The 26,171-nt window shown below is 33.6% G+C and overlaps 1 protein-coding gene across 35 annotated transcripts in view; it reads right to left on the reverse strand.

Annotated features, from left to right (window-relative positions):
- ADGRL2 (adhesion G protein-coupled receptor L2) overlaps positions 1 to 26,171 on the reverse strand; it is a 624,153-nt gene that overhangs the window by 12,085 nt on the left and 585,897 nt on the right. For all 35 annotated transcript variants that reach the window (XM_058716832.1, XM_058716841.1, XM_058716842.1 and 32 more), the window contains 8 exons: positions 23,802 to 23,985; positions 14,250 to 14,375; positions 13,772 to 13,977; positions 12,503 to 12,676; positions 11,314 to 11,523; positions 10,156 to 10,376; positions 8,755 to 8,821; positions 570 to 661 (listed from right to left, as the gene is read on the reverse strand). In XM_058716832.1, the coding sequence (XP_058572815.1) occupies positions 570 to 661; positions 8,755 to 8,821; positions 10,156 to 10,376; positions 11,314 to 11,523; positions 12,503 to 12,676; positions 13,772 to 13,977; positions 14,250 to 14,375; positions 23,802 to 23,985 (1,280 nt within the window). The remainder of the gene's footprint in view (positions 1 to 569; positions 662 to 8,754; positions 8,822 to 10,155; positions 10,377 to 11,313; positions 11,524 to 12,502; positions 12,677 to 13,771; positions 13,978 to 14,249; positions 14,376 to 23,801; positions 23,986 to 26,171) is intronic.

The following is a 26,171-nucleotide window of genomic DNA, read 5'->3' on the forward strand; positions in this document are numbered from 1 at the left end:
ATAACTCTTAAAATGCTTCCATGAATGACTTAATGAATCAACAGCTATCAATTTTTTTAATTAGATAGCATTTTCCATGGATAGGACATTGTAGTTTTTGTTCAATATTGAAATAAACATTTCTTTAATTGCCATGAAAACAACAGATAATCTCCAAGTTAACAACAGTAATAGAAAAAATTATTTTAGGGAAACGGGATTAGAAGTAGAAACTGCTCAGAATCCTTAAATCAGGAAAGCCATTTAACAAAACAAACAATATAATCACATCAGCCATGCAAACAGGAACATCATTTTGAACTGCATTTTAAATTCAAATGAAATTGCTACAGTGATATGGAATTTCCACAAAGCTACCGAAACAATTTCTTGGCTCTAGATGAAGACAGAAATTATTATCTAATTTTTGACCAATGTCCATGACATGGTCAACGTAAGGCTCGACCCTGATCAGTAAAACATCATTCTGAATAATTTCTACAGTTGATAGAAGGTATTCATGTATTCTCTGTGGAGAATATCTTTCACTTAGTTTGTGAAGCACTAGAATTAAAATACCAAATACTTACTTAATGTTTTCCAACCTGCTAGAATCTGGTTTCAAAGTGTTTGAGTGCTTCACCATTTTGCATAATGTGATCACCAGGAAGATAATATTTAGCTGTTATAACAAATAAAGAATTAGACACCATAACCGAAGAGTAAAAAATGAATCCGTTTTTGCAAATACACTTAATGAGTTAATGCAGTTAAGTGTCAATGACACGAGTACATGGTGGACACTGACTCCATTTTACAGGCAATGATCCAGTTGAATCCCCCCCCAAAAGAAATACTCTGGCTATGTATGATCGATTTTTTAATAGATCGTTTGACATGAAATCGCAACCTCATTAAATCAGCATCATGTGGTGACGACTAAATAAATTAGAAAACCTAAATTAGTTTCTTTAGCTAGAGGTACTCCAGGGCCTAAAAGCCATCTAATGGAAACACTGAAGTGAATTCTTTAGAAGGGGCATTTACATCATATCATGTAGCTTCTAAGAATTGCTGGACTTGGGGCCCTAAGATGCAGCTGAGAGTCTAGCTTTTGATTTTGACTGATTAAATGAGGACAGTAACATTTGCACAATCTGTTTATAAGGTCATTGTGAGGATCAAATGAAAGAAAACATGGAAAATGATGAAAGAATATCCGTTAGTTATATAAAGTAAGATAAACTTTTAAAATATGTATATATTTGCTATTTAACTGTTAAAAGCCATCAGTCCTTTTTTCCTTATGCCTCTCTATTGTATGGACGTAGGTAAATTTTGAAGAAAGGCTATTTTGAGTCCCTCTAAACAGTGTTAGAGTCCCTCCAAACACTGAGCTGTGCAGAGAAATCGAAATGCAAACAAAAGCAAACTGGGGAAGATGAAACCTGACAGGGAAGGAAGGCTTGGGAGGTCAACATGAACGAACTCAGAAGAATAGACATGTTTTGACTGAGAGAGATAAGGGTTTGTAATTTGCATTTGCTTCTACAGAAACCTGGAAGAACGCTGGACAGAGAGAAGGCAGCTCCATTCTTATGCCCAAAAATAGAACTTAAAAGCTTGATCACTCCTGGATTTGACATTTTATTCACTTCAGATTATTACTTTTAGAAAGACAAAACAAAGTTATATTTTGTGAGCTTTACTTGGCTTACAGAGAGTGCAAGCAAGCCCAAATGGAGTATTCAGAAAAGGACAAACAGGGACAAAAGCAATTTCTTGGTGGTAAACACTCAATATAATTTTGTGATAATAACATGATCATTTTTACTGAGTCACAACACCATCTGATAAAGTGTTAACATTATTTTACTCATTCATCGCTACTTCTGATTTTATCATTAGGAAAAAATTACATAGGCCAATAAATAAAATTTCCAAGCCCTTCCTAATGATGAGTTTAGGAACAGAGTGAAGGCTTTAATCTAAGCTGTTTATCACTCATTTTGTCAACTGTGCCTTATTATTTCCTTTAGAAGTAGAATTTCCTCTTAAGGGATAAAATGAGGTTAATGGGCATAATTTGCAAGTGTTGGCAGATAGCATTCTATCGTTTCATGTTAATTACTTAACATTAACAAAAGAAGGACAAAAGAAGCTCTCTGTTTAAAAACTATTTAAAAATTAATTTATTAAAATACTTGTCTAGAGAAAAAGCAAACCCATTTGTAGAAACATTTTTCTACCTTTATATTCTGACGATTATTCCAGTTGGTCACGATATAAGCAAATGGCTTGCATTTTCAGGGGCAATTCATTCAACAAATATTTATTGACCCTACTGCTCCACACAAGAATGTGCTTACTGTATTGTGGTTAAGACACATTTTCTTCCTTTGAGAAATTAGGGAGATCCTTTTGGTAGTACGGTAAATATCTGATTTAGTTTCTAAAGAATGATGGTACAGTATATCTCTAATTTTTTTAAAGGCAAAATCAACAGTGTTTTTACTCTTTGATTTTATGTAAGAGTACATCTTCACTAGTAAAAGTAGAGAATAGTTACAAATAAGAATGCTACGTACCCTAAAAACAAACCAACCAGACCCCAAACAAACACAAAAATGTATGCAACTCTTAGGAAAGAGTTGCAGATTCAGAGTTAAAATCCTTTAAATCTCTCAACCCTTCTTTTTGAATGTCCTCATAGAAACACTGATTTCTTTCACCCCATAATTCTGCACCCGGTGCTGTTTCATCCCTCTTCCTTTTCTTACACAATTTCCTGAAGTACACAGGGCCCCAGTTTGATGTTCATCACTTTCTAAGCATGTTAATTATTCCCTCAGGAATAAAATAATAGTAGTAGTAGCAGTTAGTAGTAGTACATGGCAGGAAGGAAAAAAAGCTACCCACTATAATGCATAAATCAGAAAAAAAATAAAGAATGTGAATGTGAAAAGATGTGGATGTATAAAGGATTGCTATTAAAGGAAAACGAGTAGAAAATGTGAAATCTTGAGAATGAACACATCCCAACATATTTTTCAATGAAGACAATTAGACAAAAATTTGTTATTTAAGAAGTAACACATTTTCCAGTAACACTGGAAATGAAAATGAAATCTACCTATAAAAAATAGAATTAAAGCTTAAATGTGATACAAAGCAGGGCGCCTGGGTGGTTCAGTTGGTTGAGCATCTGACTTCAGCTAACGTCATGAATCTCAGTCCCCCTTCTCTGCCCTCCCCTGCCTGTGCTCTCTCTCTCTTTTTTTCTCTCTCTCAAAAATAAATAAACATTTTAAAATATATGATACAAAGCCATTTTTTTAAAGACTGAAGACGAACCAAGTTGAATGTGACACAGAAAACATCTCTTATTTAATCTTTAAGAAACAGAGTGTTAGCTACATCTCCCCCTCCTCTCTCCTCATCTTACTGAGGTTTTTTGTAACGTATGTGTTTAATGCTTCTTTCTAGTTACAAATATAATATATTCAAAATACATACAAGTTCAGCAAAATGGGATAACCAACAACAACCCTATCTATCTCCAGAGGTAACAGGAAGCACTTGGAGAGCCATGCTACATTCGGAGATGTTAAATGCCTTGCCAAAGATTATTTAGCCACTAGAATGTCAGTGCTGAGATTCAATATACTGTGCACTGGCTCCACAGTCCAGCATCTTTACAAACAAAACTGACCAATTTATTCTGGTGAGAAAATTAAGAGTTTGCTAGCAAAACAAAATTAAACTAGCTCTGTATTTAACAACAAAAAAAAAGGGTTCTACGTCTATTAAGAGTAATCCATTTTAGAAATCACTGAAGAGTTGGTGAATGAGTTGAAGATAAACAATAAGTACATTAATAAATAAATTACAACTTCAAAGAAATTCTGAACACAAGAGGTATGCTGTTCAAATGACTTCTCCCTGATTGGCTTGCTAGAAGAACTATTTCTCTTTTTCTTTGTAAAACACTGCTGTCCCATAATCAGCAAATGGCTACAATGTCCACGTACTTCTACTCCCACGAGACAAATTGTATATCTAACACTTAGTTCTATTTTCTCAAACCTGTTTGTGTTCTATTCACATAGCTAAACATCACACAAACCCATAAAACTGAGTCTGAAAAGAGGCTGTAGTTTCTAACATTCTTTAATTTAGTGTTTTAAAAAGATGTCCTAAAAATGAATCTTTTTAAAAACAACTAAAAATATCAGAAAAATAATCATAAAATCACAGAAAGAGTTTTGCACTCAGATTATTTCAAAAATGTCTGAGTTCTCCAATTAAAAAAAAACTAAACACAAGAATCATAACCAATGTACTAATATTTAGGTGCCAAGAAATTTATAGTTAAAGCCAATACTAATTTAGACTTTGAAATATGACTTGAAAATATACAAATAATGAGGGAACGGTATCTTCAAAGTGACAAAATACCATCATTTCAAGACAAAGTAGTAATGAAAAAAGGCACACTAGACATATCGTGGACTACAATATAAAATGGCCAAAAAAAAAAAAATTGCTAAGTGTAAGATACTCTCTTTTCCCCAGTTCCACGCTAAAAATAAAAATCTCACCAACAATGTATTTATTAGTCCTATTAAAGAAATGAAAAAGATACTTATGTCATTTAGGTATTGAACATTTTAATATACTATCACCAAAATGGATGACAGTGAAATCCTTTCTGGAATTAAATAGAACGATTCCTGAAGTGTAAATAATTTTTTAAAATGAGGTTTTAGAGTTCTCTTCTGTCTCCACTGCTAAAAAAAAAAAAGGTAAATATATTTATTTTCATAGAAAAAATATTGTTGGCTGTGATCTTTTTCAGGAGGTGATACAGTCTTGATAAGAGTCATGATTTTGTACAGTAAACTATTTCAGTAGATGTTTTTCCCCCTCTCCCTTCTCCTTTCTTGTTCTCTTAAAATGTAACTGAGAGAATCAGAACAAGAAATTGAAGGGCAGATAGAAATATCTCTGATTAAATCTATCATACAAAATAGTCACTTAAAGGCAAAAAAAGTTAGTTTCAAATGAAGTTCTGAGTTCTTCCTTCTTTGCATTTTCCTCAGGACATAAATGGCTCTTTACAGCCATAAACTTCTGTGTGTGTGTGTGTGTGTGTGTGTGTGTGTGTGTGTGTGTGTGGTTTTTTTTTTTTCCTGATTAGAGTAAGGGATTTCTTTCTCCTCACTTTTATTTCTTCCCAATTTACTTTCCTGCATTTGGTATGCATTTAAAAAATAAAAGAAAAAAAAATCCCAACCATCAAATGGAATTTCCCCTATTTCTTCCTGGAAAGCATACAAAAAGGCAGCCCTTCACGTGCTGCTCTTGTTCCAAATTCCAATGGAGCCACTTTCTGTCCACTTGCTATTTTTTTCTTCTTTCTAACATAAATACTACTAAGTTTAAACATAGTACAGATTTTGGGATAGTACATACTTTGATGCTATACATCAGTGAGAAAGGAAAGAGACAGAATTAAAACCGTGTACACAAAGATTTGTCTAAACCTGGGAAGTGCATGTCATTTACTCAATCATCCACATAGAAGCCACTAGTGGGCACAGTATTAGGGCTGAATTATATAGTGTATGTCAACCCACTAGCCTAAATGCCCATACTGATGATTAATTTTAGAGATGAGGCAACGAGGAGGCAACTCATCCAGGAATTAGTCATATTTTAACTCTGCTGTGTGTGTGTGTGTGTGTGTGTGTGTGTGTGTTGTGTGTACACACCGGTAAATAGGTAGATGGATATCTCTTAATAGAATTCCATGTGGAAGAGACAGCGAGCAAATTCAGAAGAAGCACATTTTTCCTACTCAGCTAAATAGAGTAAATCACCAAATGGGGCATTCCTTCTCTTCTAATGACAAACAACACACTTTTACCTATCTCTAAACAATAATTTCATAAATTATTGTATAAATAATCTGCTAGTATAATTTGTTGATAAAGTTCTCCACTTAACGATACGGCGTAGCTAATCATCACCCATATGGATGACACAAAGGTACAAAGAAGTTTAGAAAAAGAGTAAGGTACCACCGGTTATAGGAGCCCACAGTTTGTTTTACAGTCGTCAGCCTGCTCAATTGAATCACATCCGTCTAAGCTTAGCAGCTTAAAATTCATTCCACAGCTTGCAGTGCTGACATGGATATGATAAGACAGAAGAACAGAAACACCACTCTGAAGTAACCTAACTGAACTGCACATGTTCTGACCCTTTTTGTCCTCCCTGGAGCTTTTGCTACCTGGCAAATGCAACTCTAAAACTGCACTTGTATCTCCAGATCTTTGCTGTTAGCCAAGCAGAAACCTATTTCTCCCTGGGACTAGCAGCCGGAGAGGTGTTCTCTGAAGAAGACTTCTAAATGAGTGTGTGAGCTGAACTCTTACTGAACTGAATTAATTATTAACGATGCAGATGGAGCTGTCCAAATGATAAGAACAGCTCCTGACGTGTCATGATCCAAGCTTTCATTAAACCATTTCAGGCATACTAATGGTTTCCCACTGCTCATTACTTACAAGCACTTTTCTCATAGATATAATAACTCTAGTGCCTGTAGGCAAGACAGTCTATAGAAATACAGAAGCAAGTTTTATCTTCCATAGCATGTTATTTTTCTTCATAGAACATTATTAAAAATGTACACTTATTTAATACTACTAAATTAAATGTCTTCAATTCAGAAAAGTTGGAAATGCAAAACTATACTTTCCAGGAATATTGATAAGTAATTTTTGTTGTAAGAGTACTCCTTCAAAGGGTAGTATACGATATAACTTGTATTATTAAGATTTGTGTCTGAATTGACTTTTAAATATCCTTTATCATCAGGATATATATAATATAAATATATTAATACTCAACAAATGTGCTATACAATCCTATCATATCATATCTCAATTTAGGTCACATGCAAGATGTTTTACCCTTCTATATCACTCTGTCTCTCTGTGTTGGGATAATTAGAGGGCAAAGCAGTTACAGGAGAATTACTCCTAGGATCTGTACTGTCAAAACAGCTAACTGCTGTGTTTTTGTTTTTGTTTTTAAGTTGGGAACACTATTCCCAAAAGCCCTTCACATTTCAACCTAAATTATTTGGTACAGGGTACTAATGACAACAAGGCTAATAAATAATAGCAGGCTCACACTGTAGGTGGGCAATATAATAAAATGTGCTTTACCCATTTTCTTCCTAGAAGCTGACTATATGTGAACATTAAAGTCTTTAGGCCAAGTGACAAAGTTAATACTCTAAAGTCAGTATTTATTTTTAGGTAGAAATAAACAAAACTGTGGCACAACAGAAGTTAACACATGATACTTTTATAGACCAAATGCCCCTAAAATGGTCTCTACAATTTTCAAAGTATCAATATGTTTAGCCAAGGGCTCAGGGGAAAAAAGAGAAGTCTTTAAGGATCATGCCACTTCTTGTCAGCTGTTTACCATTTATTTTAAGACTGGCTTAGGCTATGTTAACTTAAACCAACAACAAAAACTGGGGCAATCATTTGGATTAAAGAATTCTGGTGAGAAATCAGCTTTTCTAGGAACACTTGAACATGTTTTACTGGTTTGACTCATACAGGCATTCACCTCAAATTTTCATTTTGCTTTGTATGGTGTATAAAATAATTCATTTTAAGGACAAAAGTACATACACTTGAAGTAGTTTTGAGTTTCCTTGAACTACTAAAATTTTTTCTCAATTTTATGAAACACCAGCAAACTACAGAAATATCCCAATAAGCTCATTTGTGTCATTTCTTTTAAAGAAGAAAAAAAATCCTTAAAATAGGTACTTAAAAGATATAGGCAATATTTAAACTTGGTTATGTTTCCTTTTCAAAGTTTTAAGTCCAAATATTTTAGCTACATCCTTTTATTTCAACTATATTTCAAATATTTGACTAATGGTAATATAAGCAGTTAAACACTTTCATGTCACTATAGTTAACTTGTATCAAATTTATTACTTTTTTATATTTCTTAAAGACCAATATTTTTATTTGGGATTTTAAACTCTAAGAAAAATAATTTTATTTCTAATGAGTTTAAAAGTGATTTAATATTCATTTATTAATCTCAACTTAAAATCTTTTTGTTCCCCCACAAGAATTTAGGGTATGGATATTTATTTAAAAGTACTAAATTACTACGTGGAAATTAATGTAATAAATATTAAGCTAATGTTCTTTCAATTCCATAAAACATTCATTTAATTTATAAATGCCACATAACTTGGTACAGGGCTAGTATTACAGGTTTTGGAGACAAAACTTCCTGAACTAAAACTCTTAGCAAAAAATTCACTACTCGAAAACAAAATATACACTTCAGTTATTCCTTACTAATTGTTAAACTAGGCTCAAATCATGTGATCTTAACATGGCTTATATATAGATAAATTTTACATGGCTTATATATAGAGATAAATTTTTTAGATTATGACATCACACTGTAGCAAACTAAGTTAGATTAAAAAAAGTACTTTTTAGAGGAAAGAGGATTTTTCAGAAATACTACTAATCAGCAATATATAAACTCTCAATAACGGTATAACATTTAAAATATACTTTATAATTTTACCCTGTAGGCTAGATATGTTTATAAATCTTTGAAAGCATAGATAAATTAACAATGAAAGCAATTATCCCTGTTTCAATAGCACTGCTAAAGCAGCAAACTAAAAATGAAGGGAAAATAGAGTCTCCTTACCAGAATAATGAAGGTAACTGGTCCAATGAAACTCCATATAAAATAGTTATCAACATGAAGCCAGCAACTATTATGAAAAGAAAAGAGTATGTATTAAGTAGCTTCAATGGATCCTCAAAATTACAAAAAAAAAATAGAATTTTAAAAATCTATCAGAAACCATCTTTACATTTGCTTTTGAAAATTCACTTATCACAGGTAAGAATAATTTTAATAACTCTTGAGTTGGCTTTGATGTAAACAGTAGTAATTTATTTACTTCAACCTACTGTTTTTCATTTCAGTTTTTAAATTTGGTAAAGGCATACATTATTATGCTTGCATGGGGAGAAGAATAAACCCCACAACACCCAGTCCCTGATTCATAAGATCTCTAACTTCACTAAGAAAAACCTGAAACTCGATATTCCAAATCGTCTCATCATTTTTAAGTTCTTATCTTCAAAATTTGCCTATCAGATCTGTATCTGAGATAAAGCGCTTAACCCTATGGAACATAACAGACAAAATAAAATGTTCAGCTGCTATGTTTGTTTCAAAACAGTACAGCATAAATATAATACCTCAACTGGGAATGGATGAATACGAGATAAAAAAAAAATCAAAGCGTAGCACTCATCTAGTATTAGAGTAAATGATGCATAAACTTATTAAGACAGATTTTACTTAGTGGTTCATTTTTCATATAACATCGACTCCCCACTGAATTTCTTTTATTTGTCTTTCATCATCTGTATAGTCAAAAAGCTTTCTTTAGTCCAAGAAATCTTTATATAACTAATTTTATCAAAGGAAAAAATAAACAGAATTGGAAGGCAAATTCATGCCTCTAGCAAATAAAATCCTTAGAAACATGGCTATGTCTACCTTCTGTCATTTTCCATAAATATCTATATTTTTTATAAATGAAAGACAGTGACTTATTTTAATCCTTTCAAACTGCCTGATAAAATATTATCAAAGTAGAACATATGGGATGGAATGTGCTACTGTCACAATTCAGAAAGAGAGTTAGCTAGAGGGTCGGCTGCACAAAGAGAGCTAATGAAGCATTAGGTTAAAACTGAGTAGTTAAACCTGTCAGATGCTTTAAGTTCAGAAGAATTTTTACTTAATATCTTTCTAAGGCCAAAAAGTTATTTACTTTTTCAATTTGTTTCAGGTCAATCTTTTGTGTTAAAAAGAAAGTCCATAATTTAGAATCTGCCTCGCTAGAGTACAAATCCTCTGAACCTAGAAAATTACAAAAGACTTGATTGTAATTTGTGCACGGCATGCCCATTCTCTTACCAATAAAGCTTTCAGATGCTATTTTAGTCTGTCAGGGCCCCTCACTGACAGCTAACAGGCTTTAAAAAATTATTCACTTGAAAAACACTCAGGTCGCTTGCAATTACTTACGCTTTTTCTGTTCCATAGCTCTTATAGTCAATAGCAGCTGAAACCCCAACCACTGTGGCAGGAAACAAGTAACCAGCAACATAATAATATTTCTTCCTTGAATATTCACTTTCAAAAACTTCAACTAACATTAGGTAGAGCTGTACACCTTCTAGGCACATCCAAGCAAAAGCGGCCAAAAAGAAAAAGTGTAGTAGTCCTGCAAATATTGGACAGGCAATCTGTAAAGGAAAAGAAAAAAAAGCACAAAAGAGAACACATGAATACAGACTACGCCAAAATTACACAATATTCACTGATAGTTCTCACTGTCTTTAAAATAAACGTTAAAGAAACCACTGTTTCTTTAAAAAAATTTTTTTTAAATAAATGGAAATGAGTTCTAAACGCCAAATTTGAAGAGTTTAATGCTTATAGGATATAAGGCCAGGTGTGCCAGAAATTTCATCACTGGAAGATATAACTATTTTTAGTGAAATTTAAGTACAGATAAGAAAACATACCTTAATTTCTCTTCTAGAATTATCTGTTATTAAATCAGAATATTTTACGTACAGATTAGTTGCTCCATAGATCTTTGGAACAGTTGTTCTAAATAAAATATATTACTTCTATTTTTTTCAATAACAGAATTTAAAGATTCACTTTAACGATGAATATCCTGGCTGTGATTCCTAATGATATTTTCCTGTCGTATGTGAAGCATTCTTAAATTCATCCCAGCGCAGATGGATAGAGGGTAAAGCATTAACTAATTATGAAGTACTGACACTGAGACCTCATGGTGATGAACAAATTGCTAAAAGATGAAGAAATGATCACTAGTCAGAATGACTCCATAAGCAAAGTGAAAATGGTAAAAATAGGATTTTTTTCACGTCAGTATCCTTAGAGCTCTTCTCTTCAAATCACATGTCTTAATAACAACCCAGAAAAATGCTACTGCGCCTTGATACAAGAAATGAATTAACTCACAGTAATAATACTTAATGATTGCAGCACTCTCTTTTAATTTGTTACAAATTACCCTCCAACATCATCATCGTCAACTATATTAAGTTTACAAGGTCAAATATCAATATCGACATCATGTGTGGATTCACACCTGTTATAGTAATTTTCAGAGATCCAAGGGCAATAAGCTGAAGGGGTGCTTACCATGTATTTCGTCTTGTCAATGCCTATTAGGAAAATAAATTCCGCAATGAAAAGGTTGATACAAAGGTTCTTGTGAATAGTATTGCGGTCACTCTGTAGGCCACGGAAAAAGCAGAAGGTGAAGATGCATATAGCCAGGCAAACAAGGGAAATGACAATTCCCACCCAGGTGATGACGGTAAGGAGTAATTCGTGAACTCCATCTTTGTACTGAAATAAAAACAATATGAGGAACGTTAGTTATTTCTGCATTGTATCAACTAAAGATAAGGTAGCTTTCACATGTGATAGCTCATGTTTAAATACTAAACTCTGTAAACATTCTTATGTATTCAAACAAGGTTCAAAACTAAAAAGGAAACTTGATCGTATAACAGAGTTCAATATTATCTCATTAACTTTTATATCCAAAGAATGACCTACGAAAGTGGAAGATTTTACCTACAAAATAATGCGAGAGCCCAATTATTTCAAAACAATGACTGAGATAATTACCTACATAAACACAGGAGAATATTTATATACTGTAATAAAGGATACTCAGTTATGATAAAAAAAATAATTGGCATCTTAATGACTGTCCTGGCTAACAAAAATTTTTAAGTTTCCATTTTCCCTTTGACTTTTTATATTTATTTATATACTAAGAGTCAAAGAACACAATAGACCTGAGAGTTTTCACGCTATATTTCTTAAAATGTTTTATCTTCTGGCTATCATTCTCTTAATCACGGAAAGGAACACGAAGAAACGTTCCAGAAGCTATCCTGACCTTTCAAAATCTGCAGTTTTGCAGTGTGCAACGTTGTTAGGAAAACTCAAAGCCAAAGTTGTAAAACGAGATTCAGACATTCCAGATGGGGAGGGTGTGTTAAATTTTAGAATCCTCAAGTCTCTTTTGTAGGACCTATTTCTGCTCCTTTTTTAAATCCCTGACTGCCTCTGCCAAACACCTGCCCAAAGGAGAAAAACTCAGAACAAGTCTGTAAAGCAGATTTTGAGAAGTAACAATAAATATAGGGCCAAGACCTCCTAAAATATACGGACAGTGTAGAGACAATCAGAAATTCACACTACTTTGTTTGCTAAGTTTTAGTTCCGATAAGCACCCAAAGACGGGACTGTTACCCAAGCTGTTTTGAATCTCTGAGGTTTTTCTCTGCTACTAATTAGAAGTGCAAATACTTACTGCAATTTCCCTGTGGGCCATGAGAATTGCAAAATTGGTTAGGTGGCTGCATGCACACGTCGTACGAGTTTTATTAGTGTCAACCAGCTTGCAGCCCTGGGTAGACCAATATCCCATCATAGTTCTTTCTGAGTAGTTCCAGAAGGAGCAGTTTGCATTGAAATAATTGTCAGGCTGGGAAATAAAATGACAAGATAAAATTAGGATTTTACACTCTAAGATGGCAATAGCAATTGTTTAATATGTGTAAAAGGTAATTTAGATTAAACTTTGCATGTTTCGGACTATAAAGTTTTTCATCAGCGAAATTGTAGACTATGTTATACAAGGCAGATATCTAACTTAAAAGGGGTTTTATAGTCCGAAACACTCTAAAGTGTACTCTAAATTACCAAAGACCCATTTTCCACAATTACAATTTCCATCTTATGATTTTACATACTGATGGTACACTGGAATCATTTTTTTTCTTTTCTGACAAAAATAGACCCTTGAATTTGTTCTGAGAAAATTCTGTAAGGGCCAAGTATTTTAAAAATCTATTTGGGGCCCATTTTTATTCTAAGTGACATGTCAGCATCGTCAAGGTTTTTAAAAGAGTGAACTGACTGCAGCAGATGTAAGAGAACAGTGCACAAATTCATTTTTCTTTGCCAATTCTGGGGATCACTTGGCTATCTGTGGGCACGTATTCACTCTGCTTGTAACAGAAGCCAAAATTCTGCAGCCAATCGTCCAACACAGGATAATGATTTAACAGCCAACTTCATTCTAAGGCACAGCAGAGGAATCACCTCTCTTCAAGTCTAGATTTTTAAAAACACCACAATACTTGATCACAATTGTGTTGCATATGATCAGTAAAATCAAAAAGAAGAAAAACAAACAAAAAGGTCTGCCATGCTAAAAAGGCAGAGTCCTAACAGTTAATACTAGGCTATCCTGCTGCTAAGGTAAGAGTTAATTTTCATTCTAAAACAAATTACAGTCATTTACATTTTCCTGTTGATTACTGAATTAGCTTTCATTAAGAATACACTTAAGTTCTAATAATCACTGAACCAGGCTCATTTAATTTTATGTTCACAGACTTAAATAAACTTATGTCTATGACCTAGTCCAACATTTGAAATTCAAATGGAAAGGTCTTTTCTTTCCTCTTTGCCTTCTCCCCATTCCCTTTCTCCCTGTCCCCAGCACTTCAAGTTTTGCTTTCCGTCCTCACTGGTTTTATAACCTTCTGTAACTTCATTAGCATATATAACTTACATCAATGTGTGGCAGGGTAAAAAGCACAGGATCTGTCAAGTATACTCTGCTGGATTCTTTATTAATTGAAACTGAAATGACGTGGGAATTCACTGCAATGGTGCTATTCCGACCAATAAAGTCAGCCCCCAGTTTTATGGTTGCGTTTTCTGTACTTAGAAACTGTCCCAAACTCCGGTAAATGATGAACACCAACTTCGCAAGCCCTAGGAAGGTAAAAACAGTCGTATGCCTTTACGGGAAATATGCTTACGAATGAAAAAAGATACATCCAAATAAGAATGAAAGGGAAAAATCCTTCTGGACTCTTTATTTGGATTAAATTTCTTGGGAAAGAGGAAGGCATTATTTTAAATCTGCTTTTAAATGATAAGTAGTATTGTTATATTAAGAGTTAAATATGCAGCATTTTGGGGATTAACAGGTTTAAATGAACAAAAAATCCTGTCATTTGTAAAAAGATTCTGCTCCATCTTACCGTTCCTGCTGTTCTGTTTGACAGTATTTGCAGAAAGTTGGATTGAACTGCCTGCTCCTTTGATGCCCAGAGGAAATTTAAAGTCTTGGACCTGTCCTTCTGTACTGAGCACTGCCACTTCCAGAACTGGAGGAGGCAAAAGATAAAGGGGAGGAAAAAAGGACATTCTTTAAACTACAAAGCGGCACATGATAATTGCCTGGAAAACCACTGCTTCTTTTTTTTTCTGCCTATAAAATTTTACTGTTAAATTTCAACAAAATCATAAACTAAATTACTCTAAGTTAAACCTTTATTGATAACTCTAAAACATTTCATATAATCATTTTAACTTTTTTTCCCATGATTTTGTATCTTCTGTCATGAACTAATTCCTGACTTTTATCCTAGGAACAGCGTTAAGAGTTAAAAGCACACAACTTTTAAAATTTCATTTATACCATTAAAATAAACAAAAATATTTCAAAGTGGTTTTTTTTTGTTCTGTACATTAAATAACTTTTCAAGGCACATTCCATGACAATGGTAAAATGAAATATGAAGTATAAATTTGAATGCCTTTATTGCATGTATACATCTATTTCTATGCATATGATATTTTCATACATAATAATATTATATAGCTCAATTTTGCAATACTTGGTTTTCTCTAATTTCTGAACACAGTGAGACCAGCACAGCATATTTATGAGAAAATGTTCTGGCATTATTTTAAACCTTCCCATTAATTCTCACTAGTAACTAATAACCTTTACATTTTTAAGTTATGTATGCCATAACTTAACAGTTATGCCCTGTGTGCCAAATCTGGCCTGCCACCTCTTTTTGTAAATAAAGTTTTATGAGAATGTATCCATGTTTGCTCATTTACCTATTGTCTATAGCTGCTCAGTTTCTACAATGTCAGTTAAGTATTTGTAACTTAGACCATGTAGTTTAGTTGCTTAGGCTAACTATTCGGGCCTTTATAGTAAAAGTTTACCAACCACTGTACTTTATTCCTACATTCAAAAATTTATGGAAAGGGAACAGGCTGATATAGAACACTAAGAACATTTACCTAATCAACAAGACCAATGTTGTTTAACTTTGTTTCAAAAATATAAGTCATAACATAAACGCTGTCTACTGTAATTCCAATAAAGATTGCAATACTTTATATCAATATTCATTTAAGTTTTTAAAAGAATGGAAAAGCATTATTGGTTCTACTAAAGTCAACTTTTTTATATTAATAATTAGAATATGTCATTTTACTGATGAAATGAGAGGGATTATATACAAAATTCATTAGTTTCTTCCATTAGATTTTAAAAAGTAACAGATACTCTTAATAATTCAATAGAGTCCATACATTTTTCTCTGAATTTCACTCTAATGGTGTATATTCTTGCATAGCGATTTCTATACCTAGACAAATATGTGTGTATGTGTTTGTACACACACACATACACACACAGAGATATGATTAATTCACCTACCCCCTTTCTTTTTACAAATATGGGCTTATACCATTACAGTTACCTTTGGATAATAATTTATTTTTTTAATCTTTCACAAATTTGTTCTGTAAAGTATATATAGACTTAGTAGTAAATAGGAAATCATAACATTGGAAGATTTTTATAAGCTATCAGACTACATGTCAAGCACCTGAACTGCAAGTTTATAATCAGAGTCATACAGATTTTAGAATTCTATAAGCTGCAGAAGCTGGTTAAAAATATTTATTTTACTGACCCATGCTTAGAAAGATTAAGTAGGTGGGTAGGTAGATGATCCCCTCTCTTTATATCAGATTCCATGTATGTGAAAAGGAGGTAGAAGGGGGGAAGAAGAGAGGAAAAATATACATCTAATGTATACCTCACTCCTTTTATGCTGAAAGGGACTCTCAATTATTAACTTTTCTTACAGAAGACAGAAGACAGGGTGAAAGACTGAAATCCTTTGAGTTCTCATGAAAAGTTCCAAATACAGACTTAACATGTACAAAGAGTTAATTTCATTCAACAAATATTTACTTTAATTTTAGTGAAGTAAAGCTTTAATTCAAGCTTTAATTCAACATATATTTACATAAGTTTAAAAATCATGTCCATAGTAAAAAATTAATAATTTGAATTTTAAAAGGATCAATACAGATCTTTGTAGAGAATCAATAATCAACTTTATATCAATAAATAAAATTGTATCAATAAATAAGTAAATTTAAAAATAGATAAAAGGGAAAACTTCCAAAAAACAAAAAACTGCCTAAAATAAATGAAAAACTCTATTTATGACCATTAAAAAAATAACTGATAGCTAAATGTATGCCGATTCTTAAAAAACTGCTCCAGAAAATAGAAAAAGAATACTTTTCAACTCATTTCACGAGACTTATATAATCTTGATGCATAAAACAACACAGGGAAAGAAATTATAGAATATTCTCACTTATTAACAGGATGCAAAAATATTTAATAAATCATACATATATTTTAAGTATAACATCCTGAACATACTGAGTTTAACTCAAAAGGGCATTCATTGCAAAATACATTAAAGTAGTTCACCAAATTAAGAAATTAAAGATGAAAAAAATTATTAGCCAAAATAATTCAACAAACTTCAATACCCATTCAATTACTGAAAAAAAAAAAAAAACTTTACAGAAGAGTAAGAATAAAAGAAAAAAATCTTTGCCAAGATAAAGGTTTTGTTATCAGATAAAGCTTATCTTTCCAAACGGACACGCAAAGAATGATGAAAAACTCAAGAAACATTCTTTTTAAAGTCAGGATGATTCCTATTAGGAGTTTTATTTATTAACATTGTACTAAAAGACCTACCTAATGCAGTAATTCAAGAAAAATGTTATAGAGCTTAAGAAAAAAGCAAAATGTTATTATTTACAGAAAATATAATTAACAGCACAGTAATTTTAAGAGAGACTCTATATATGATTGGAAGTAAAAGAATTTAGCAAGGGTGCAGTCAGCAAAATCAAATGTGATCCTGTACAACAAACAATAAAGAATTACAATATGCAATTTTTAAAAAGGTACTATTTTTTAAAGTTTATTTATTTATTTTGAGGGGGGATGGGAGTGACTGAGGGAGAGGGGAGGGGAGGGAGGGAGAGAGAGAGAGAAAGACGGGGAGAGGGGGAGAGAGAGAGAGAGAGAGAGAATCCTAAGCAGGTTCTGTCCTGTCAGTGCGGAGCCTGACATGGGGCTCAATCTGAGGAACCATGAGATCATGACCTGAGCCTAAATCAAGAGTGAGACGCTTAACCAACTGAGCCACCCAGGGGTCCCAAGATACTATTTAAAATAAAAACAAACAGTGTAAGTTATCTAAGAATAAAACTGATTCTAAAAATGCAAGATATTAATGGAAAAAAAGTAGAACTTTATTAGAAGAACTAACAAAAAATGGAGAATTATACAAGGTCTTATTTGGGAGACCTCAACAAGTAAATAGATCGGGGACACTTCATTCAAAATCAATTTACAAAATCAGCCTAATTCTAATGAAAAGTCCAATAATATTTTCTGAGTTTGTGGAATGTGACAACTGACTTTAAAATTCACATGGAAAAGACATGCCAAGAGCAGCTACAGTAATCCTCATGGAGCAGAATTTAAAGAACTTACCAGACATTAGCAGTATTGAAACAAAAACAAAAGGAGCAATGTATAACACATTTCTAACATGCATAGAAATGACAGATATCATTACAAACCACTGGGGAAAAAATGAATTATGAACTAAAAGTACTGAAACAACACATTATCTATATTATCAAAAAAAAAAAGGCAACAGAAAACAAAAACCAAATTAGTTTCTTCCCTCATATCATCAACAAAAATAATTTTCAGCTGGATTAGAACATAATTGTAAAAAAAAGGCACAATTTTGTCATTTCTAAAGTATAAGATCATTTATAAAGTTACAAGTATAACTACATAGCAGGGAAAATTTTTGAGGACACCAAAAAGGAAAGTTTTTTTTTCTTAGTTCATTTATTTATTTTGAGAGAGACAGAGACACACACACACACAGAGAGAGAGAGAGAGAGAGAGAGAGAGAGAGAGAGACAGAGCACAAGCAGAGAAGGGGCAAAGAGAGAGATTCCCAAGCGGGCTCCGGGCTGTCAGTGCAGAGCCTAACACGTGAGTTCATGACCTAAGCTGAAATCAAGAGTTGGATCCTTAACTGACCGATCCACCCAGGTGCCCCAATTAAAGTATTTCTTAAGACAAAGAAAGTCCTACCCTAGAAGAACACACTGATAAATCTGACTTCATTATCCTGTAAAATAAAAGATATCATAAACAAAGTAAAAAAGAGAAGGGATGCTAGGAATGTTTTCGAACTATATAGTCTACAAAGAATCGGTGTCCAGAATACATTAGCTACAGAAAAATAAATGTATAGGCAAAACCTGTGGACAACAAATACACAGGAGAGAAAACTAAAATACCCAATAAAGACATTAAGTAATCTGAGAACTGCAAATTAAAACAATAATGTGGTCCATTCAAACCCATTAGAATAACACTTATGTCAATAATGAAGTGTATTTAGCAAAGAGATTGATGAAGAACAATGGTATTAAAGGTGAGAATGTAAACTGGTAAACAATATTAGAAAGCAACTTGGCGGTATTTAATAAAGGAGATGGGCCTGCTTCATCACTCAAAAATTCTATTTCTAGGTGTGTGTCCATATATGTCTAGGAAGGCACATACATATGAGCATGAAGATATACAAAAACCTTCACGGCTTTCCTTATTATCAGCCAAAAAGCACAGGCCACTAAAATATCTACCATTGGCAGTCAAATCATTGTGGTGTATTGTTAGATTGAACGAATAAACTAGAGATGCACATATCAACGTGCATAAATATGAAAACTATAACGGCAAGGCAAAATTATACAACTACATCTACAGTGTAAAATCATTAATGTTAAAAGCACAAAAAAGCAACTATTGAACGTACATACTTGGAGAGCAAAATTAGAAAAAAAAATGACTAACGCCAGCAAACAAATTAAGAATGGTGGTTACACTCATCCGATCAAGAAGGAGGGGATCCAAGGGATTTATATGTTGCCAATAACCAGCTCCCCCAAAATGTGAAGCGAAGATGGTGCAATGCTCAGGTGTGGCTCAGTTGGGTGACTAGAATACAGACAGTTCTGATATTCTCTTAATCTATATATTCTGTGTGCTTGGAATAACATATGCCTTGTTCAACAGGCTTCCTGACAGCCAGGACACTTCACTCATAGGACAGTCTCACTCACAACCAATGGTGTAGACAGGATTTTAATATATTTTTCTGTCTTTGTGGTGTCCAAATTCATTACCAAGTAGTAGCTCCAATGAGAAGAAAGGGGAAGAAAAGAGAACGTACAGGAAAAACTATGGCCGATGCCAGGAGACCAGCAACATTCTAGGTTCCGTGAGCCTGGATCCCAGGGTACAAACAACACGGTGCCGACTTTGGCAGGGCCAAAACCAAGCCTCAGTGGTGACGTGCCTTGAAGGAGTATAAATCTTTGCTGTTGAGAGCTGCTGTGACTTTGGGGGTTTTGTTACTACAATATAAACAAGCCTAAACTGACAGCCATGTTGGCTGCTAAGCCCACTAGGAAAATAAATGATAGGGTATTTTATAATGGATGGATTAGGCTGATAATACCCAAACCACCTAATCAGTCATAAGATCTCAAAGAAAGACAACCTAACATGTGCCTTTTTTGCAGGATGCAATGGAAAGGTTCTTGGAGAAAACAAATTAACAAATAAACCTGAACTCATCAAGCCTCTAGATCCAATTATTAGTACATATCAATTATGTAAAATGATATAGTGGGAAGAAATAAGCCAAATCGAGAATGTGGGAAATTTCATAGTACAAATCATCTGCTCAATTTCTTCAAAAAAAGGAAAAAGGTTTAAAGAAAAGATGTAGGGAGAAATGACTCAAGCAATGTATCAAATGTACCACAGGGACTTGTTTGTATCCTGGTCAAAACAAATTAAGCATTAACAAATTTACAAAAACCACATAAATTAGTTTTTTACTTTTTAAGTGTTTATTTATTTTTGAAAGAGAGAGCCAGGAGGGGAGGGGCAGAGAGAGAGGAGGCCGGAGGATCTGAGGTCGGCTCTGCACTGACAGCAGAGAGCCCTCTGCGGGGCTCAAACCCATGAATCATGAGATTGGGACCTAAGCCGAAATCAGATGTTTAACCAACTGAGCCAGGTGACTCCGCAAAATCAAGTAAATTTAAACATCCTTTTGTTATCTTTTGAACCTGTTTATGTTAATTTTTAAAAGTATGACAATGGCACTGTGTTTTTAATGCATGGGATACATTTTAAAGTATTGAAAGTAATAATAATATGATGTTAAAATTTGCTTTACAATGGTGAGAGTAATAAGTGAAATAGGGTTAACTAGATGTCGAAGATGGGTGATTTTTTGTCAACATGAAAAAATTCTGCTCCTGTCAAGATATTATTAAGTAAATGAAAAGAAAATCACATACTGAGGGAAAATATTCACAGTATCTATAACCAGCAAAAGACTTGAATAATAGATACATAAGGAATCTTTATAACTCATTATTAAGAAGACAAACAATCCAATTAAAAATAGGCAAAATATATGGACACTTCACAAAAAGATACATGAAATGGTCCATAAGCATGTAAGAGTTGAACAGCTATCAGTAATAAGTAACTTAGCAATTACACAAATGCAAAACAGAACCAATATGAGATGATACTACAAACTACTCATATGGCTAAAATCAAAAGGATTGACAATCCTAAATGTTCGTGAGGATGTGGAGTGACTGGAAGTCTCATAGCACTTAGGAGTATGAAACAGTATAAACACGTGGGAAAATGGCAGCTTTATCAGTAACAGCGGAAAAGTAGAAACAACGTAAATGCCTAACAACAAGTGAATAAATACACAACTAGTGGTGTTTCCTTATAATGGAATACTACTCAGCAAGAAAAATGAAAGACTGCATTATTGATACTCTTACCAACACAGATGAATCTCAAAAACATTGTTCTGTGTAAAAAATGCAAGATCAAAAAGAGTACATACGGCATGATGCCATTCAACTAAAGGTCCAGAAAAGGCAAAGCTAAATTAGTGACAGAAAACAGACCAGCGATCACTGGGGGCTGGGGGTATGAGGAGATCTACTGCAAGAGAATCAAGGGCCCTTCTGAGGTGATGTTGGTCACATGGGTGTGCATTTGTCAAAACTCACCAACTGTACACTTAAAACCACTGCTTGTATTATATAGAAATTATACCTCCAAATTGACTTTAAAAAGCTATAATCAAATATAATTATATGAGATATAATTATACAATTTTTATGAGGTCATGTATTATAAGGGTAAATCACACAATAAAGTTAAACTAAGGATTCAAGGAGAAATCACTAAGGAGTCAAATCAAATTGTCTTAATACCTAAGATATTGTAGCCATGCCCTAAATTTAGTTAAGAGCTTTGGGAAAGTGAGGGCATAAAGGAATAATGGGCTATTTTAGTCCTCATGTCTAAAAAGAGAACAAGCCCCAGGAAAAAGGTAAATGCTTTCCTCATGCTAAATCACGGATGGTATTTGCCACCAAACTGTTTGTATTTTAGAAATCAAAAGTACATGTGTACTGCATTCTATAACAAACTTCACCAACAATGCCTTTTGTTATTTTTTTAAGATTTTTTTTTTTTTTTTTTTTTTAGTTTTTAAAGTAATCTCTATACCCAACATGGGGCTCGAACTCACAACCCCAAGATCAAGAATCACATGCTCTACTGACTGAGCCAGCCAGGTGCCCTGTCTTTTTTCAGGTAAAAATTTTAAAAAAAGAAAAGAAAAGAAACCAGCATGAAGTGTAATACTTTAGAACTCTTAAAAACAGGCATTAGAAAAAAAATATTCCCGGACATTTACATTTTCAGACTAGGTCTCAAGCTGCCACAGAATTATCTCAGATATCTAATTAACAATGTGTCCTGTATATATGCTAAGCTGATGAAGCTGATGGGAGCACAGCATATCAGCCTGGCCCATCAAATATTTCTGCATACCTGAAAAGGGTGTAAAAGGGAAATTTCAGGTGTTTTTTTTTTTTTAATAGCCATTAGAAGATTTTGAAAACAAATGTAGGTCAAACGTGCCACTTCAAATAATACTTTCTATGATTCATCCTCTAAGATGATCAACTTTACACTTTTTTATCCTTACAGGTGTATCACTGGAAAAAGTTGAGAAGAATTGTTCAATGTATATCTTAGGAATCTTATTGGGCTAGCAAATAAATTAACCAAAAATAATGAAAGTTTTGGACAAAACAGACAGCTTTATTCATTCTGTATTACTACTAAGGCTGTGGCAGAGTACCATTTTCCTTATGACCGCTATCCCAGATCACGGCAGGCCAATTTACATACTGTCGCCTCATTTCACCTAATTTGAGGTTACTGAGTTCTTTATCATTCCCAAAGTTCAGAGTACACAAAAACATATGGTTTTAATAACACTTTATTTCTTTCTAAAAATTCAGTTATTTAAAGTAAACTTAAACCTTTGACTTTAAATGCAATTATCATAATCTGATTTATACACCTTTATTTTCTGCATTTTAAAATATGAAGTCCCATGATTTAGGCAGGTACAATTAGGCAATAAGATATGGGATCCCACATAGTTTTTTCCAGTATCTATTGCACCAATGCACTCTTTTAGTGGAAGGAATAGTCTGTGTTCCCTTTTGTTTTTTGTTTGTTTGTTTGTTTGTTTTTACTTATGCTTGGGAAACTTTTTTGCTTTACTAAGATATTATAAACGTCATCTGAGCTCACCCTCTCTGAATAACCAACAATTCTAAATAATTCAAGCCTATATTAATATAATTTTACTGTACTTACTGAGTTTTTCAAATATCATCAAAAGTGAATTCCTACCTCTCACGGCCAGCATTTAAATGCTAAATTGTGTTTCGAAACTATCTGCAGCTATTTTGCAATTTATGAAGCATGTATATTCTGCATTATGGGAGATGTAGTTCGTTGACCACATTTTCACCTGAAGGCAGTTGTGTTTAGTATAAACATTTGGCTGAAATTCTGTGTGCCTAAAATATCTGACCAGGAGGATACATTCCAGAAAGTAATTTAAATTCATTAGGAACATGTTATATAAAATGGGAAAGCGTTTTCCCCAGTTCCACAGCAAGCACTTTCATTACTTACACAATCCGTATTCTGGCATTTAAGTACTCTAAACTTCTTTAATGATTTTTCAGTTGGAAAAAAAAAAAACCTACATAAAACCAACTTTTAAAAGATACAGAAAGATTTTGGCTTCTGCATTAATTTTATGAAGTGTGATCAATAAATTGTAATTTGACAAAAGAGAAGTTTGGCTCTGGGAAAAAACAGATTCAGAAGGGAAGCATCATTCTCTTAAACACGTACCTTCTAAATCAAAATTAAAGCTGACAATATATTCACTTACCAATATTTTCTGTGGGCATTGAGACCCTGGTTGGTTCTACAAGATTGTCAGCCAGGACAAAGGCGCCTTCTTCCAATGTATCGAGTAACATCGTTGCTGTGTGCGCTTGTTCAGAAGAATTCATGTGTTTCCAGGATTCCAGAGCTTCAGGTCTCAGAAGATTGTCCACTGTGTCGACAATTGCCTGCATCCATTAGAAAACTATCATTAGTTTTGACTGCTTCTAGTACCAAGGTGATTTTCACTCACTGACTAGTGACAATTGTGATATTTATCTGTCATGATGATTTACTCTCATTTCAAGATAGAAGAGGACCTGAACAACATCTACCTGGCCAACTTGAAACATATCTTACCATCTCAAAATGGAGCTGAAGATTAGTAGAACACTATTTGATTTTAATGGGTAAACGTAAACAGATGGCTCGTTTATACTCATCTAATAGTATCTCAACTGTCGAAGAGAAGTACAACCAACGTCAGCTCTTAACCTGAGGAATTACTCTTACACACATGTCATTCCTACTTATAACCTCAAGATTTAAATGTTCTATATAGAAAACCCTGAGATCTCTAGAATAGCCTGATATTTATGCTTGAAAAGTTAAACCACACTGTATTTTAGAACATGAACTAAAACAATAATCAAAATAGTGCCTTATACCACTGTCCACTTATTACCTTTGGGAAAAAAACCAAGATGATTTCAAAGTTTATAAATTATCTGTGCGCATTTCACTCTTCCAATGCCCTGTCCAGCTAGAAAACACTTGAGAGTATACCTTAGTTCATAAACAATGATCTGTTTTTAAAAGAATCAAGAGAACAATCCAAATATTTAAAGCCTATACTAGTAATTTTAGGACAACAGAAAAGTAGAATAAGGTCTTCACAACCATCCGAGTTGTAAATGTTCATATTTGTAGATTCAATTTATTACCAACAAAATAACATTAAATAAAAATACAACCCAGTCAGTTAAGCAACTGAAGGCAGGCTTTTGTACTGATAACTACAGCGTACATTGACTATGGCTTGGAGAGCTGAAATCACTAAGTTTATTTACTCTATCCCATTTACCTAGTCATAATATGTCATTAAGGCCATATATAAATTGTTTTGATCTATTGGTAATCACTGAGGGAAAAGAACATACATCGTGCAAAGAACAACAAAAATCGCTACTCTGAGGTACGATATTGGAATAAGCAAGGGGAAAAGTTGTTTGAAGCTACAGTCAGAGTAAGATTAATTAGCTTAATCCATCTTAATATCCTCGTTCTGTCTGCCTTGTAAGCCACCACGACCTTCCTGGCAGGTGGAAGATACTTCCAAGTAGCGTTAAAGGCTTTTTTTCTCTCTCTAATGGGAGATAGAATAGTCAAAATGCTCACAGTGATACTGCTGCAGCCATTAACTAGAGTGGAACAGAAATTGGTCTGCTGAGGCTAGATTCATTAGTCACCAAGAAATACAGACTGGAGCCTCTAATCTAAGTTACAAATGAATCCTCTGTCACCAAGTGGGAACTCACTTCATTTGCATAGTGTAAGTCAGCTTCTGATTTGTAATTTAAGTAGTTTTATTAGTCTTATCTGGGCAGAGAAGCTCATTTGAGAGATACTGAAAATGACACTGGTCAGAAATTAAGGTCACAATGAAACTCACTACGCATACACATAACTCGCTGATGACAAGTTTTTATTAATTTGAAACACTCCGTATTTATTACCATTTGTACTTTTCTAGCGGAATCAAAAATGATCATTAGCCTAATCATATTCCTTAAGTAGTCTCTCCCTGCCAAAGAAAGACGGCTATTCTTTTCCCACTGAGATCTATGTCCTGGGCAACATACCAATTATTACATTTCACACATTAACTAACACCTTAAAGGTGAACTGAAAATTTCAGTATGACAAATTCTATACACTTCAGCAGTTATTTCTTTGCCCCCATTAAACAGGCTAAAAAGGAAATTCAGATTATTACTACCTAAAAACAGACTTTCCCGACACCTTTCCTTTTGTAAAGTTTTCAGATCCAACACTGTCTATTACGAGCTAGTGTCAGGCCCTTTTTTTTTTTTTTTAAAGCTCTTGCAACTACAACTGGTAGTCATGGCTTTTGAATAACCTCTATTCTACAGAACTACAGGGTTTTTCGTTTTGTTGTCCTATGTATGTGAATTAGTTCTTCAAGGTATGATTTATTAAGGATACGGCCCCCAGAGGAGTAGGATTAGAAAATAACCATCCCCCCAAGAGAAACTTCTAAAATTCACATAATAAAACAAAATGCAATCGGGTATTATTATTTTGATCTATCACACAAAACTAGCGTGGCACACTTCCACTGTCAGCCTCAGCA

Source organism: Neofelis nebulosa, chromosome 2 (assembly GCF_028018385.1).
Source record: "Neofelis nebulosa isolate mNeoNeb1 chromosome 2, mNeoNeb1.pri, whole genome shotgun sequence".
NCBI lineage: Eukaryota > Metazoa > Chordata > Mammalia > Carnivora > Felidae > Neofelis > Neofelis nebulosa.